The 15930-nt window shown below is 40.9% G+C and overlaps 1 protein-coding gene across 3 annotated transcripts in view; it reads right to left on the reverse strand.

The window, feature by feature from the left end:
* ST6GALNAC5 (ST6 N-acetylgalactosaminide alpha-2,6-sialyltransferase 5) overlaps window positions 1–15204 on the reverse strand; it is a 74228-nt gene extending 59024 nt beyond the window's left edge. For 2 of the 3 annotated variants that reach the window (XM_055724760.1, XM_055724759.1), the window contains exons 1-2: window positions 14908–15204; window positions 14045–14266 (exon numbers count right to left, since the gene is read on the reverse strand). In XM_055724760.1, coding sequence (XP_055580735.1) covers window positions 14045–14266; window positions 14908–14973 — 288 coding nt within the window. In that variant the 5' untranslated portion in view covers window positions 14974–15204. The remainder of the gene's footprint in view (window positions 1–14044; window positions 14267–14907) is intronic. The other variant, XM_005437402.3, reaches the window with a different exon arrangement.
* Window positions 15205–15930: the final 726 nt, after the last annotated feature.

A 15930-nucleotide genomic window follows, 5' to 3' on the forward strand; every position in this document is an offset into this window, starting at 1 on the left:
ATGCTTTATGCACCGTTTCCATGTAAAACCCCTAACTCAAGACCACAAATTGCGTTCTTTTTTGTTATCTTTATCCAGGTTAAACCATTCTCCACCATGATCCTGCTCAAGCAGAAGGGCTGGACTGAAAGTGCACTTAAGTATTTTTCTGTTGGGCAGCTCTACACAGCAGAATAGGTAGCTCAAATCCATTTCAGGTGCATAACTCTCCCAATACACCGTATATAGTAGCTTCAGTGTTATATAGGACAAGGTCTGAAATTTCATTTCCAAGCCACGCATGGAAGTCAGGTATCTCAAGTGATTACTCGTGCACCTATCCCAAGGTTGAGTCCTCTCGGTTTTCAACACTTCAGCACTTTTCAAACTCCTACCTGAAATTCCTTGCTGGACACTCAAGGTGAAAACTATGGCTTCAACTTTTTTGTTTCACTATCCTCCTATGTATCGGAATTAATGCTCCTGTACTTTAAGACAGGAGTCTCCATTTAATGCTTCTACAGCACTTGCAGATCCTCAGAAACAAGGTGACATGTAAGTACAAAGTATTTAATGAGCTGAGGGAAGGAATCTCGTTTCAGAAAATGGGAAAATTATGTGTGTGTAAAATATAAAAAAAGCCACTTGAAACTATATTTGACAGAGAATCCAAAATAAAATCATTACTTGTTGAGGGTTTCCTTTCCTATTATTTCAAAAAAATATAGTCTGATTAGAAAAGTATAATTTAGGTATCTACCACACCCAAAAGCTTACTGCTTCAACATACAACCTGTATCACTTCATTGGATGAGCACATTACCACTCTGAATGAATATCTGCACAAATTGCACTAGTTGGCTATTATCAAATAATTATTTAAAAATTCCTCTTTACAAGTTTTAGCTAGGACAACATTAATTAAACAGTACAGACATCCACAGTGAAACGTTAGCCTTTGCTACGTATGGCACAGTACTGTGGTTCCTTACTACCAGTTTCATACCCTGTGGGTCTAAAATATTAGCTTTAATCTTTCACAATTAAATTAACTTTGCCTCCCAGCTTTACCATTCTTTTCATACAGTTTTGTTTCAAGTCTTGCCTTGTCTAAATATGCTGCAACTATAGCACATTTCTTCTTTTGTGACTTAATGTTGAAATTTGAAAGGAAAATGTAACAGTAATTACTGATGTAATAAAACATGAACATACTGTAGACAACTCTGCAGAATTTTAATTAGGAAATGTAGGTTTACAAAGTTTCCCCTGTCCTCCTTTCAATGAGCTGTCACCCACTGCATGTCTTATTTTCATGATTTTAATATTTTGAACACCTTCTGTCAACTTTGTCTTCATATTTCACAAGCATAAACATAAAGCAAATTATGATGCTGCTAAATAAGAGCTTGAAATGCAATCTTCTTATAGAAATATGTATGTCTAACACAGCTTTTCTTTTTATTGATTGCTCTGTGCAATAATATGAAGGCGTAAATACTAGGAGAGTTGATTCATTTTAATTTCTTTGCACTTAGACATGGCCTCAGTCTAAAGAAGGATCTAACTAGACTCTGACAGTTAAAGATTAACAGTCCTGCCATACCAACAGGCTTGACAAAGGAGCTTAACTTAATCCTTAAGGCAGTATAAGATGTCTTACGTGTATTACTGCACAGAAGCACAACTCTAATAAACACAATGTAATGTAATTTTCAGTAGTTTTACTGACGTAAAGTACAGGATATGAAAGAAAAAAAAATAATTGACAGATCTATTTGTTTTCCAAGGGAAACAAAAAGAAACTATAAAGCTTACTATTTTTTTACAGATTAGTTTTCTTTTGAATTTCAAAGTGTCAGTGCTTTGTGCAGACTGGTACACAAAAAAGCGATTCCAATAAAACAAAAAGACAAGCAGATGCAACCTCACCATCCACAGTCAAGAGGCAATGGGACTACAATTTCAGCTAAACTGGCTTACACAGTGCTCTGTTATAGCTGGGTTTACCTCTGATCTCAGTCACAAGGTTTAATGCACTTCTGTGAGCAATGCCCTCAATTTTAAAGTCTGGAGAACTTAAATAACTGTTGGTCCTTGGATTTAGTATGGCATGGCTGAGATCATTTCTTGCACCTTCCAGTAGAATTATTCTTTTTTTTATTTGCTATAGAGCATGAAAATTACAATCACACCTGAAAGTTCAAATGTTAGGACACTAATTGTCATGTTAAAACCATTTTTTTCACATTATGCACTACAAATAGGATATGTCATCTTCATAACACACTGAAAAATATCCCTAGGAACTGGTATAATTATAAAAAATCATTTCTGAGAAACTTTAATAAAGCTGATGCATCTTGTCATCAATCAATTTATTCTACATGTGTCTGAGAGCACCGATATAAGCATAATGGCTCTGTCTGGTTTTAGCATAAACTCTATTTCTAACTCAGCCATTTCACTGTACTCCGTATCAATATGAAACCTCAAAGACAGATTTTCAGGTCCTGTGAATTGTCTCAAATCTAGGTTTGATCTGAAGATATGTGCTATTACAGGTTATATGGATATGTACATATAGGATATGTTGCTATTCCATCTTGAGAGCAATGAGAGCTCTGACAGAAAAACTGAGAGCCGGCTGCACCTTCTACCGAAGCCCAGGCTGCTGCACATTCAGTGCCTTTCATGAGAGCAGAAACATGATCGCTACACTTACAGGTGGGTAACAAGCTGTGCAAAGTTTCAAATCAGCACAGCTGGGAGTGAAAGGTGATGCTAAACCCTCATTTCACTTTCCAGGCCAAAATGTCCACAGGCATAATTAAAGATACCCTGAAAGCTGTTCTGTATTGCACAAATTGCTGCAGATCAAAAGGGATCACTGTGCTGGAAGAAATCAGACACATTAATACCAGAGATACCCTCCTGGCCCTGATATCCCTCCTCCACATCTGCCAGCTGCACAAAGTACCTCATTTATGCCCTTAAACCATCAGGGATACACCAACACTACTCCTGAGAAAGAATATTCAATTTATCTATAACTAGGTTCATCACTTCCTTGCGCTGCTACAAAGACATAAAGCAGATACAGAGAAAGTGAAGAATCAGCTCTGGTTTAGATTCTACTTGTAAAAAAACAGAGCTTTTGGCTATTCATAAAAATTAAAAAAGATAAATCAAAATTAAATCTATTAATATGATAATTACATACGGAAAGAGTAACATTAAGGCTCAGCACTCTTACATTAGTGAAGATATTACTAAATAACTTATCAGCAAAAATTCTTCTTGACCAAAATAAAGACAGTTGTCAACATTTCCAAAGAAATATACATGGTAAGAATACCAGAAAACACAAATGAAAACACAAACATTATAAATGAAATAACGTATGTATATAGAAATAGCCATGTTACAAGCAAAAAACCTCTTAGTTTCATTCTCAAACATGATTTTCTAAAGCAAAGCAATTAAATATTTTTCTTTGATAAGTATATGCCCAATGAAAACAGCAGATTTTATCATAAATGGTGACTTAGATGACTAAATCATGCTCTGTGAACTTAGTTTAGGGTCTCATTTCAGATTTTGAAAACCTGATCCACAACAGCATCTATCGTATTAGGCTGCTGTACAAAAGAGAAATGCTGAAAAAAAAGTCTTTTTTTGTTAAGTGTACTAAGCATGTGGCAATCTAACAATCAAAATTTAAGCAACAAGAGTACTGTGAGGTATATAAGTAAGACTTCTGACTGAACACTGAGAAGTGTGCAATAGTACAATAAATCTGTAGGCTGTGTTATATTCTGCAATCGTATTAGGTAGGAATTTCTTGGTGGTGTGGCACAGGACTGAATATATTCCTCTGGAGCAGGGTTAGGAAACCATTAGGATATGAATTAGCAGGTTTTTGCAGGGAGATGCAAGCAAATACTGACCATGCTCCATACAACCAACCACAAGCAAGCTCTGCCTGTGTGTCAAGATTGTAGGATGCAGAGAAGCTCTGTGGTGTAAGCTATATAACCACACCAAATATACTGCTGAGCCCAAGATAATAAACCCTGCCTCTCAGTCAAGCTTATTAGTTCTGGCTTAGCAACATGCTAACTGCAGCTACTCAGCTGCCAGAGCGAAGCTGGTGCATCTCCGACCAGCTCAAAGGGAGGGCAGCGCACACTCCTGTCTGCTGGCAAAATCCCATATAGACATATGCTTAGACATCATGTCAGCTGGCGCTCGGCAAGAGGGGAAAACCCTTACTGAAGTGCTGGTTATTATGTATAATGCCATTCATGTCCGAGGTAGTTCTCATGGATAATGGGAGCAATATTATAACAAACTGTCTCAGTCTTCGTAGGGCTCATGAATCACTATTAAAAACAGAAGGAAATCTGGAGCAGTGTTACAAAGAGAATACATAAGTAGATGAACAAACAGAAACAGCGGTGACTTTGCCATAGGTTTTCAATTTGTAAAATGTATTTTGGATAATCATCAATAATAACCATTTTATTGAATGTAAGTGTTAAGTGTTGAGACAGAAATTGTCTAAACAAAATACTAAGGATATTGTTATGTTTCATTCTTAGAAAGGAGTTCATCTACAATTATCCTGGCCCAGGTAGCTGAGAAAGTACATTAACTGCTTCACTCTGGCAGCTGCAGTCAGACCACTGGCTGTATTTTGAGGCTTTATGCTCCTATTACAGAGTCAACCAGTATGCTGTGTGAAACGAACCCTTTCACCACAGCATCAGGAACAATGGACAGCAACAAAATTTTGAAGCACATTTGTTGTTATTCTAATTTCCAAGGATAAAATTTAGCCAAGTGTCTGAAAGACTGACACAAAGATGCCATACCGAAAGCTAGGGCAGAGCAGGAAAGGGACAGCACCAGTTGTACAACAGTACATACTTACTCCCTGTGAGCCTCTGCACTCTGGATAAAGACTGAGGCTAAGCCTGGGAGAGCACTGCTGCTGTGCATTTGGCCAAAAGCTTTCTCATAAGGAATACAGACAAGTCTTGGAAATCATAATGTTTTCTAAGCATATCTTTGCTGTGGCTGAATGTTCAATCTCTGCAAATACATGGTGTATATAGTTTGGATGGCTAAAGTTAAAGAACAGCTAATATTTCAGATGCAGTTTCAGTCCTTGGCACCACACTTGAGAATCATCCAGAAATGTTTAGGGCATGTCTCTACCACCATTCCCTAGGCACCATGCGTAGCTTCAGCCTGTCTTGACCCCCAATGCCAAGGAAAACACAGTGCAGAGCCAGCCCAGCTCCACAAGAAATGTACCTGCCAAAGGTCTGGGTCACTTGCTCAGACACAGTGTGACTATTCTGCTTTCAAACTCAGGCTAACAAGCCTGTCTCGAACTACACTACCCAGACTTACTGACCCAGCCTCCACTAGCATTGGGATCGCTGTGTCACATTTTATTAGCCCGTAACCACATGCTACCTTCCTGCTACCTCAGTTATAAGCTTCCTCAGATGCTTATGTTTCATACGAGTCACAAGGATGAATTTCATTGAAACAGAAGAAAAAAGGTCCATCCACAGAGAATGCCATACAAGTGCGAAAGTTTAGAAGGTGAAGAGCCTGAATGTAATTCACGTCACTATCTACGAAACAGCCTGGTGTCTCAAAATGGGAGAAAAGGTTTTAACCTTAAGAGGCCAGACTGGTAAGTACCATGTGCTTGGTGATGAATGCAGTCTCTAGAAGCCTATTTCTCAGTGAGCCATATCTTAAGCATAACAATAGTCCTTTAACTTTCCTGTGCACATAGCTTGATACAGATGTACATTTGCACAAACTTGCACTGTTGAATTTTTCTTTTCCTTAGAGATAACTCTTAGACTGATGCTCTGCTGAGTGTTATTACATCTACTTTTATGACCTGCTATAGCTGAGGGCAAGATACAGACTAATTTAATACTGGTCCAACAGTACAAAGATTACAGAATATTTTGTTTCTGTAATATTAACATCTTGCCCATATCTGAGGATGCTAATAACATACTAAAATTAAAACACAGTATTTGCTAAACAAAAATGCATATTCTAAATGTGTTGACTGTTCACTGAGAAACATTCTCCTCTTCCAGGTTATTTCTTACTAAGCCATCCACTCTGCAATGGGTATTTTTCTACAGCTGCAATAAATCCTTAACATGTTGTATTTGACAGTGAAGTAAACATTTATATATTCTTGTTCCATGTTAATTACAACTGCCCAGATTATTATATCTGAATTAAGAAAACCTAACCTATACTGCCTGTATACCATATAAATTCATTACTGCTTCCTCTTCTTGGACAATGAACATTTCATAGTATTCACTGTCGTCATGAAAAAATACACTAGTGATCTATTAAGTGTATCAGTTTGCTCTCTCTGTGTTTTAAAATAACCCAATCTTGTTCTGAAGTTTTCTCACAAGGTTCCAGTAAGAATCTAGGTATTCCTAATTGCAGTTAATGTACACATAGTGTTTCCCTGACATTGTATGCCTCTCTGAATACAGTCCAGGTACTAACAGCATTACCAGATTTGCCTAAGGTCAGTTCACATGTGGTATAGTCTCTACAGGAATATGTACGTGTTCCTCAGTGCCCAACTCTGTCTTTCATATCATCATCAAGGGGCACCTCAGAGCTCCACTTCTCCCGACTCTCTGAATGCAGAAGGGTTCAGCTTTGACTTGTCCCCTCATTTGCTATGTGACTCTTACTCTTAACTGTATTTGGATATTTTCAGAATGAGAACAGAGAACAATTAATAGCAGTTTCTGAACTGCTTGCTTTTACAGCTGATAGCAAACTTCAGTAATTGACCTGGTCTTAACGCTTTAAGCTTTAACTATCAGAGCAAAAGAGTAATGACTAATGGAGATTGCTTAGGGATGAGGTGAAACAACGAGGTGAAGCGTCATGGTGTCTCACCTCTCCTTCAAAGCAGCTTTTGTGCTGTCACATCTGCTTATATCAGCACCAAATGACTGCTGATTTGATCATAATTGCCCTAATTAGAAGTTCAATTAATACACTGAGTTCTTTCTATCAATGCCACCTCAGCATCAAGGATGTGCATACAGAGCGTTACTGAGCAATACAGGTTAAACTAATAAGGAAGGTCACCAGGAAACGGAAACTACCTGCAGTCTGTTGTGCTGAGGATATCACATAGTTAGGATGACACTCAATATCCACTTATGCCCCAGGACAAGCAGAAAGGGAGAACTTAAGGAATTCTATTGAGAGATATCCATCAGCTGTGAACAAAAATTACATTTCCTGTCATTGAAAATCTCATTTAGTTCAGACTTGCTTCCACTAAGGATTAAAACCCTTCAAAGGAACACTTTGTCTTCACAGGAAGATGAAAATAGCCTAAAATGCTCACAGTGAAAGACTGTTGGAAAAAAGTGCACAATATGGTAACTTTAAATGGTTATCAAATATAATATACTTCAGCAAATACTAGAAATATAAATGTGGTCATTTAAACTAATGATGAAAATGAAAAGAAAAAAAATTAAAGGGCTTTGCATGAGAGAGAGGCAAATTTCACTAGCAGACAAAGTGTCACCAATTCCCTGCCTGGAAGTATTTTGCATATCCATCAAATGAAGAATTTTGCACGTTCAGAAAAGAAGATAGGGAAGCAGACAAGGGAAACAGACAGCACCCACTTATTAAAATGGGTTGTATAGGATATTCATAAAATGGGAAAGAGCATATTTACTTGTTCTTCACAATTCAGGATAAAGGCTATAATCCAGAACCAATCAAAAAACAGAAGCGCAAAATAAATAAAAACATCTTCATGCTTCTGCAATTTTTCTTCTATGAAGAAAAAAAAAGAAAAAGTACTTTGTCTCAGTCAGTTGTAAAAACAAGATAACTTATTATGACCAATTTATGGTATCAGATATTCCTGTGAGATACGACTTTTTTAAAATGTGAGAAAATTAAACCACAATTCTGCACTGTCTTGACCTAACCATCTACCAACTATTTACATTTGTACTGAAATCAATCATCAAGTTTTTATGATACAGTCTCTGAAATAACCCTTCTTTCTTCAGTTTCTACGAAAGAATAAAGCTACACCACAAAACGTCACAAATTACATGGGGCAAGATCTTCAACTGGTATAAGCTCCAATACTCTCTCTGTTTTCCATATAATGACTATGATTTACTCACCTTTATCTTCTCAATAACCAGAAAATGATCAGAACAGAGATAGTTTGTAGTTGGGTAGGGTTTTATGGATCGTGTTATATGAATGAATGTAATAACACCATGTATTACCAAACACCATGCATACCAAACATCTTTCAATTTTCAGGGGCATCTGAATATTTAATAGTACCTGTACTCTTTTTAGACAATTATTTCAAGCAACAGGTCCTGATCTCTGCCTGCAGTCACTACCTCTACTAGTTAACATTTCTTCTTTAACAGCACTTATTTTAGAAAGAATTAGGCCACAGTGGTAACTAAAATATTACTTGTTTTTGTTAGCCTGATAGCTAATATTTGTGTTTTTTCTCATGTAGACACTGGAATCAGAATTCTACAAAAAATATGTTCAACTACAGAACATGGCCTTTTTCAAAAAATAAATGCATAAACTGAACAGCTAACTGATACTTCTATGTAAACATTTGAAAATATCTCAAGATATTCTAAGTAGGAACAGTGCCAGGCTAGGACTACTGGTTCTTTGTAGAGGAGCCAAGCAACCTGGAAAACAGAAAACTGTACCTTCTTTCCTATCATTGTTGTGTGCTCACTCTGTACCTCACACTAAGTATTATCAACTAGTGCACACAGAAGCTGCTACAAATTTTAGACAAGGGTCATAAAAATGAATTAATCCTGTATTACAATTTGTTAGGCTGAAAAAGCACACTACTACAATAGCTCAAAAGCAAGAATATATAAAGCACAAGATAGTCATTATTCAAATGTTGGGTAAATCTGGTAAAACAATTGTCTGGCTATTCAGTTACATTCTCTGACTCATGGTACTAACATTTGGGGCTTTTTTACTCTGTCAACTTTATAAGGGTGTTAATAAACCTATAGCTTATCAGCATAAAAGGTAACTACACTACCTCAAAATAAAAAAAAAGCCAAGAAGCCAACACAACGCTGAGCAAGGGGCTTTTTGGACTCCCATCTTGCCTAGATCTCCGATGGATGGAAGCGTCCCCCCACAAGGTTATTCTAGAATAAAGTCTCCCCCTTGTGGATCTCTCACACAACAAAAGCTCCATCAAATAATTGTGTAATGAAGTTTATGCTCCTTCCTTTGCAGGTAAGAATTTCAGAGGCAAATAGGAACATGTAATGAAATCATGGTACGAGGTTTTCTTCAATTCAGTGGGATCAATCCCACCACAGGCAAGACAAGCTGTTTTGTTGCAATATACCTTATGATTTTGTGATAAATTCATTTGAAAGACACTAAAACCCTCAAATTAATTTAATTCCTTCCCACGTCCATTTAAGTTAGATATGAAGGCTCGTTTAGTGACACCCCCCACCAACTATTCAGCCCAAAAATGTCAACGGTTTAACAATTTAGGTAAAAATTCAAATTCCAAACTCTTTCTATCTAATACTTATGAAAAAGAATACAAAACATGGCAAGGTTCCCATTCCCCCCCCCCCCCCCATTTGAAGTGCACAAATTTTACTATCCTCAAAAAAAATAGTTTCATCCCAGAACAACTTACTGTGTTTCAGAGATCCAGGAGCTATAGCACTCTTTGCAGAATAAGTCTTCCTCAAACACTTCATCAACTACACTATTCTCTGATCTGTATTAATTTAAAGGGATCACAAAGATTTCTTTGCACATGATAATTTACATTATCATAAATTAAGAAATCATTGTGATCAATTATCATGTTGATCTCAATGCTCTCTTAAGGTATTTAAATGTAGTTCTAATAAATCATACATTTTGACTGCAAGATTGATTTTGATAATTTTTTTCATTTTCTAAGAAACAAAATCCTTGATGGCTTGAAATATTATTCAATTACATACATGAAAACCTCATATATTATTCACAGTACCAACTGTTGAGTCAATACTGGGTAAAAAGCTTTTTAACTATCCAGAGACATGTTCTCACATTCATTTCAGAATAGTAATATAATGGTGAAATATTTATTTCTTGCAAGTTCTGGAATAGTGCTAGGTTTCCCACTTTCATTAACAGTCTCTTATTTGTATGCAGTAATTGCTTTAAAAATATTAGCATTGTAATTTCTTGCTAGCACTATGATAAATCAACAGAAAGTCTTATCCCCATGCCTCCCCATGGAACAGCATAATTTTGCTTCTCTCAGTGCCAGTGACAAAACCTCTGTAATTTCAGGATTACACTCAAAGAACGGATGAAAGATGTTCGTTTGACAGTCTGGGACTCTTGTCCTTTGTAACTGCAGAACAGATGCAATAGCTAAACTCTGCCAATGTGCTTCTGCAGGAAGCAACAGCTCGTTGAAGTAGAAGGGCAGCTGCTACTTCACTTCGTTTCGGTCCTTGACCTCTCAATAGCAACAACTATCAGCAAACCATGTTTTCTGTTCCAAATGAGAGTTTTTAGGACATAAACATCTGGCTATTGGGAACAAAAAAAGATACCATTCATTCATTTCAAACATCCATCAAAAATGACTGTCAACTGCTGTTGCTCTGGGACATGCAGAGGTGAAATGCCAAGCACCAATCTCTGAATACACTGCATTTCTGAATTTTCTTTTTTTAAGAGTTCAACAAAAATGAAGTTTGCACTGCTAAAATGGTGAAAGGCTGCTAAAGCTAAGAACATGGGTTCTGATCTGTGCTGCTTGATTCAGGAAAAAAATGGGCTTGCAGAAACCATGAAAGCAAAGTATTAAAAAAACAAAATGTCACAAATCTAATCAAGTGACAATGGATTCCTGCAAAAAGACTCTTCAACCCAGTAAAACAAGTATTATGTATTTTAGCTGTATTCTCAGAGACTGCCTGCTTATCTTGACAGGATGGACAAGGAACTACAATTCTTCCTGAATAGAAAATAAAAAATGGAAAATAATTGGTGATTACAATAGCGCAAGCTGTATTTCAAAATCATTGGTACTTTACTAAGTGCCTTGATTTTCTGGTAAAGAGTGTCCATACACGATCACCCACCACGACTAAATGAGCTGCACTGCTAGTAGTGACAGACATTTGTAATACGTGATATTTCACAATGTGGATAATTTTTAAATTTTATCCCTGAAAAGAAATGTCTATAGGACCATGTAACACAGCTTCTGTATGTTTCAATACTCATACTGTCATTATGGATTAATAATAACTTCAGTACTTATCATATAGCTTCTACATATATGTGCATACTTACTCTCAGTAACTGCGTCAGAATAGGTACACCACCACAAATATGAAACTAGGTTTTCCTATTAAAGCAAACTATGCGATCTAGAAAAGTCTTTCTAAAGTTAAGAACGTTTCAGCTCCTAAATCTGAATGATCTAGACATTTAGTCTACTGTTAACTGCCATTCATGCATGAACACATACCACAGATTAATTTTGTATAACGGTCCTTCAGCTTCAGGTCATTCAACCTGACAGATAATCCCAAGATTCTGTATGAGAAACTAAGGAAGCTGTATTGTGAAAAATCTACCATCCACTCTTCTCTTACTTTGCACTGTCACCTCTGTGCCACCAAAATAACACGTACCATTGCTGAAGTCATTCCTCCCTCACCTTTCCAAGCCTGTTGTCCTCAAACAACATGCACTTTTCATCTCCTTCCAGACCTCCCCGTCTCTTCAAGTATCATGTCCTCACAGCTACACAATTTTATCTTGCTCTCTTGCAGCTCTCCTAATACTCCTTAACACCCCCCGATTCCTTCATTTCCTCTCTTTGGGCTGGACTTCCATGCTGCTTGCTATTCAAGCTGTCTTCCCTGCACTCATCAGTGTCCCACCCAAAAAACGGGTTCTCCATTTTCACCATTTCTCAGTTCTTGCAGTCTTTCTCCCTATTCTCACCATCACCGATGCTGCATCCTTCTTTTCCCAAACCATTAATGCCTGCAATCTTTTGCATTCTCTGTTTTTTATTCTGCAGGAAACATATGTATTCTGGGGTTGTAAATCCATGTTAAATATATGGGTTTGTTACATTACTAAAACAAATGCACTATTAAGAGTCAAAGACCTTCTCTCCCCCATCATCTCCTTATGGTAATACAGTGTCCTCACTGCTCTGCATACCACCGTGGCACAGCTCTCTGCATGATCTCATGTGCATTAAAATAAAACAAAGCAAGCTGGGAACACAGCAAGGACTGCACAATCTTCTTTTTGACCCACAGAAGTTACGTGGACAACTTACTAGACCTTCAGCAGATTATTACTGTAAAGCATGAGCTATGTGAAATGAAATTCAGAAATGGAGTGTTTGTGGATTTTGGGCCATATTACAATATAGTAAAAAGCCAGAGGATCAGTTTTCTCCAAAATACAGGGAAACATTAAAATTACTCTGGAAAATAATGAACACAGAACAGTCATTTTAAGTTCTATTAACAAGGGGTGCTTGGGAGTCAGGAGAAACCAATGGTAAGGGGTTACCAGTGTCAGAGGGCTACTCACATATACACCCTAAAAAAGCCATAGATGCTCTTTCAGTTACTACTGCTACAAAAACTGTGTGCATATATATCTACAACTCATCATCACTAGTCATGTTCAAGACGAACAAAAGAATTGCAAGAGAACACCTCACACAGTAGGAAGCCCCATGGCCAAACCTGCTTTTTCTATACAGACATTACATTTGAGAATTTCCAGGAGAACCATGTAAGAAAGCAAATAAAGCCTACAAGGGACCATCACAAGCTATTTTTCTGTGTTAAGAGCCCTACAGATAACTCTTGCATAGAAAGTGAAGCCAGAAGGAACAATAAAAATCTCTGTATATCAAAGTCAGTACTCTTCACACAGTACCTCTAAACTGAGCCCGGTAACTTATTTGACAACGTATCTTTCAGAAAGATGTCAGCCTGGATGTGAAAACATGAGAAAGCTGAGAATCCTCACTTTCCTTGCTTATTTTTTAGAGAAAATTTTTACTGCAAGAAGTGTGTGTACAAAACATTATCTGGGGTTTTGACAGAGGGGGTCCTTGGAGCTTCTAGGTAAATGCAACAAACAGACCACTGTGTAAGTAGTACAGGAATCTGCCTTCTGAGAAAATTACTGAAGCTCGAGTATCTCTTCAGCATGGATATGCCACCTCGCTTACTTTATGTCATTACGTCTGTCCTGTGATATACAAAAGCTTAGCCTGCCGATCTCTGGTGAAAGGGTATTACAGTCCGACAATCCAGCCTGGTAATTCCTGTGTCAAGGGGAGTGACATCATTTTATTCACCATTAAAGAGCTGCCCCCCATTTCTAGAATGGAGACTATGACAACTTCAGCTTCCCAGGAGGAGGATGAAAAGGTCATTTGTGCAAGAGATAGAGTTCTTTTCAGTTTCCCAAAACACAATGAGCTAAGAATAAACACCTACCTACTGAAGCTACCTTTCACTTCCTCTAACTAAACTTCTTCCTTTAACCCTTCCTAACATCATCATAAACACACAATTGTAGCGTACCTCTAGCATCCAACAGCGGAAACAAAACACCCTCCATCTTCTACTGGGCAAGGGAAGAGATAACCAACGCTCCACAAAGGCCTGACCTCAAGCTGGACGCTGGGTCCCGACCCCGTTAATCCATGCACCCGGGGCCAGGTGCGACGGCACCCGAAGGCTGCAGATGCCAGCCCCGACGGCGCGGCCGCCCGGGCACCGGGCCACCGCCGCGGGGGCCGGGCCACCTGGCAGAGGACATGGAGGAGAGCTCTGCAAGGCCCCCTTGGGAGGACGGGGCAGCGCGGGGTCCCCGGCTGCCCCGAGAGCGGGTGAGAGGGGCGACCCCGCGGGAGGAGGCTCACCTTGTGCTCCAGGACGCTGATGTAGCCCTCCAGGAGGCCAGCCCCGACGGGGAGCGCCGGCTGATGCTGACCGCGTCCCGGCGGGCGGCTGGGCACCGCCGCCACCTGCTGCCGCCGCCCCGGTGGCTCCGGGTGGCCCCCGCCGCCGCCGATGCCGCCGTACATGAGCAACAAGCTGGTGCACATGGTGGTGAGCGCCAAGCAGACGGCCAGCCCGTGGCGCTGCGGGGGGCAGAGAGAGAGGCGGCTCAGCGCCGGGGCCAGCGGGCTCCTCCCGCCCTGGGGGCCAGCGGGGCGCCCGCGGCACCCGCAAGTTTCACGCCGCCAGAGACACGGCAAAAGTGCGAGAAGTGGGGAACCCCCTCCTTCCTCCTCCTGCCCCTGGCCGGCCCGCTCCCTGCCTCCCGCCCTGTCCCCCAGCCCTGCTTCCTTGCCTCTTCTCCGCTCTGGGTACCCGGCTCCGCCGCGCCTCCCGTTCCCATGCAGCCGTCCCCCTTCGGGCATCTCATTCGTGCATTTTAACGAGTGTTGGGGATCCTAGCGCTCCCCCAACCCTCCCCCGCGCAGCTACCTCCAGCCTCGTCCTCTAAGCAGATTGGTTTTCTATACGCTCCTTCAATCGCACACAGACACAAACCCCCCAAAACACGAGCAACACGAATAAAAGAAAGCAGGCGGAAAGTTCTTCGCCGCCGCCCCCGGGGTTTTGTCCGCCTTCGCGTGATCCCGAAGAGCCGCGGGGATGCAGCCCGGGGAAGGCTGGGGCGTGCGCAGGGTGCCCGGGGCAGCCCCGCTCCGCTCCGCGCCGCTCCTCTCCTCCCCGCCGCCGGAGCTGGGATGAGCAGTGCCAACAATGCACTTACCATCAGGGTCTTCATTTTGTGCGCCTCCCGGCCGCCAGTCCTCCCGCTCCCCGCTAGGCTCGGCATGGCGGGGAAGCCGCAGACATGGCTCGGCCAGGGAAGCGCCGCCGTAGCGGGGATTAGGGGGGAATTACAGCCGGCCGGACCCTCAGAGCCTGCCTGAGCCGGGTCCTCGGCTGCCCCGCCTGCCTCCGCCTCCGCCCCCGCCTCCTGCCGCCGGCGCAGCGGCGGGTGCCGGGCAGGTGGAAGTTAACTTCTGCCTGCCCCTCGGCCGCGCTGCTCCGCCGGCGAGCCAGCCCCGGGCGGCGGGGGGAGCGGCGGGGAGCGTCGCGGCGGCACCGCGCCCCCGGCGGGCGGGCAGGGGCTCCCCCTCGGCCTAGGCTTCTGCCCTGCTCGTAGCACCGGCGAGCGACCCTCACGTTGCATTAGTTGTATTTTTCCCTAGCGGAAAATTCGCCATTCTCGCACCGCTAGCTGGGCTCCTGGAGCTGGCAGCATTCAGGCAACACTTGAAACTCACGGTGGTAAAAAAATCGACGGCCTCAACTCCTTGTGCGGCGCTAACACGCTCTCACACAATCGTTCCCAAGCCCTAAAAACCTGTTCCAAAACCTCCTGACAGGACAGAAGCTTTCTTGTTTTTTGAAGTAAATCTCACAGGTTTGCTCCCCATGCATCCCCACTTTTTGGTGATGGATGTTTTCCCACGCTCCTTTCATAAGCAGCCTTCCAAAGTTTTTTATAATTTCGTTCTTTGTGCTAATAGCATACAATTCAACCATGAAAACTTTATTAAGAGACCTCATACTACATAAATTTCTTGCTCTGGGAGTTCCACGTTTATAAACGTGCCCCTTCAAAATAAGGCATTTTGAGGTTGAGGTCTTATGGCATTATTAAACTGACAGCATAGCATTTAAAAAAAAAATCTATGTCCTAATCATGAAGACACTTCTTTTGAAACTACTCGTGGAAATGATAGTTCTAATATATGGCTTCACATCTAACCTACAGCTATATAAC

This window comes from Falco cherrug, chromosome 12 (genome assembly GCF_023634085.1).
Source record: "Falco cherrug isolate bFalChe1 chromosome 12, bFalChe1.pri, whole genome shotgun sequence".
Classification (NCBI taxonomy): domain Eukaryota; kingdom Metazoa; phylum Chordata; class Aves; order Falconiformes; family Falconidae; genus Falco; species Falco cherrug.